We start from the raw sequence: 1,849 nt of genomic DNA, 5'->3' as shown, positions 1-1,849 counted from the left end.
AGCCACAGCATCTGGCCTAGATTTCGTATCTTATGATATGATGCAACGTAAGTTGTTGATTCTTCTTCTTTTTTTTTTTTTTTTAATGAGACAGAGTCTCGCTCTGTCACCAGGCTGGAGTATAGTGGCGGGATTCCAGCTCGCTACAACCTCCTCCTTCTGAGTTCAAGTGATTCTGCGGCCTCAGCCTCACAAGTAGCTGGGACTACAGGCGCGCACCACCTTGCCCAGCTAATTTTTTTTGTATTTTTAGTAGAGATGGGGTTTCACCATGTTGGCAAGGATGGTCTCCATCTTCTGACCTCGTGAACTGCCCACCTGGGCCTCCCAAAGTGCTGGGATTACAGGTGTGAGCCACCACGCCCAGCCAACTTGTTGATTTTTCAAATTCTATAGGACTAGATTATCTGAACATTAAATTCAAGAAATTTTGCAAGACTGAAATGAGTTATGCTTTCTTTTTGCAAATTTGATACTGGTAAAAGTATGTTAAAAAGGTTGCTTTGAAAGTAAATGTGAAGGTTCCAACGATGTCTCTTTCTTCCCTGGCTAATACTTCCTTCCACTCTAAGAAGCCAATTCCTTCTTGTCTTTGCCAAGTAAAGGAAGAATACTGACGAAAATAAAACTCCGCTTGCTTTTTTCCAGCACCAATAATTTTGAGCCTAGTGATACCTCCTACAATGCAGAACAGGATCTCTAAAGAACATGTCAAGGAATGTGGATACTGAAACTATCAAATAGCAAAACTTGTCCTAATGACATTCCATATACATCATTTGTTCAACTTTCTCCTGAACATAACTTAATTACAAAATATAAATAAAACTAGGAAAGATACATCAATGACAAATTCACCTGGAAGTCAGTTTTTCAAGAAAAACACTAGGTTTGATCCGTCATGGAATGAGAAAAAAAAAGGAAAAATACTGAGGAAAAAAATAAGAAGAAAAAGGAAAAAAAAAAGAGAAAAAAAGGAAAAAATCTGGCTGTGAGCTAAAAATGGATTTTATATTTTTAAAGAGGTATAAAAAAAGAAAACAAAGAATATGTAATAGAGACTGACCACATGTGGCCTGCAAAGTCTAAAGTGTTTACTATCTAATCCTTTATAGAAAAATGCTGCCAGCTACTAATAGAGACCAATGTATATATTTAAACTTTAAAATTATATACTTTATATACTTTAACAAAAATTGTGTTTATTACCTGTTCATAATTTAAACGTTGAATTTCTGAAATTTCTTTTGGCTTTGCATCAAGCATGTAATCTCCTGTAAAAAAAAGAATTGTAAAATTGCCTTTTAAAAACTTTTTTTTTCTGATTACAAAAGTAATAGATCTTAATTATAAATGTTAAAACACTGTAGTTATAGCTAACATATAAAGTTGACTCACCAATCCTACCCAGAGAGAATCAATGTTAACTTTTCCTATCACCTCAAATATTTTTTCAATGTATATACTATAGTGCTTTTGAACTTTTTACTTCCATTTTATAATATATTTCAGCAGCATTCCACGTTACTATGTATAAAGGTCCGAAAGGTTGTACCAAATTTCATTGCTGTCAACAATATAACTATTTCTGATTACCTCACCAACAATGGGTATTATCTGTCTTCTAAATGTTTGCAACCCTGAGAAGTCAAAAAAAAAAAATTTAGCATCTGGCCGGTTTGGGTGGCTCATGCCTGTAATCCCAGCACTTTGGGAGGCTGAGGTGGGTGGATCACCTGAGGTCAGGAGTTCAGCCTGGCCAACATGGTGAAACCCCAACTCTACTAAAAATACAAAAATTAGCTGGGCGTGGTGGCGGGCACCTGTAATCCCAGCTACTTGGGAGGCT

The 1,849-nt window shown here is 36.0% G+C and overlaps 1 protein-coding gene across 2 annotated transcripts in view; it reads right to left on the bottom strand.

Annotated features, from left to right (window-relative positions):
* FAM63B (family with sequence similarity 63, member B) overlaps positions 1-1,849 on the bottom strand; it is an 87,388-nt gene that overhangs the window by 55,508 nt on the left and 30,031 nt on the right. For both annotated transcript variants that reach the window (XM_011983182.1, XM_011983183.1), the window contains exon 3: positions 1,210-1,274. In XM_011983182.1, the coding sequence (XP_011838572.1) occupies positions 1,210-1,274 (65 nt within the window). The remainder of the gene's footprint in view (positions 1-1,209; positions 1,275-1,849) is intronic.

This window comes from Mandrillus leucophaeus, unplaced genomic scaffold (genome assembly GCF_000951045.1).
Source record: "Mandrillus leucophaeus isolate KB7577 unplaced genomic scaffold, Mleu.le_1.0 Scaffold247, whole genome shotgun sequence".
In the NCBI taxonomy this organism is placed as follows: domain Eukaryota; kingdom Metazoa; phylum Chordata; class Mammalia; order Primates; family Cercopithecidae; genus Mandrillus; species Mandrillus leucophaeus.
This window is presented reverse-complemented; position numbering and strand designations above follow the sequence as displayed.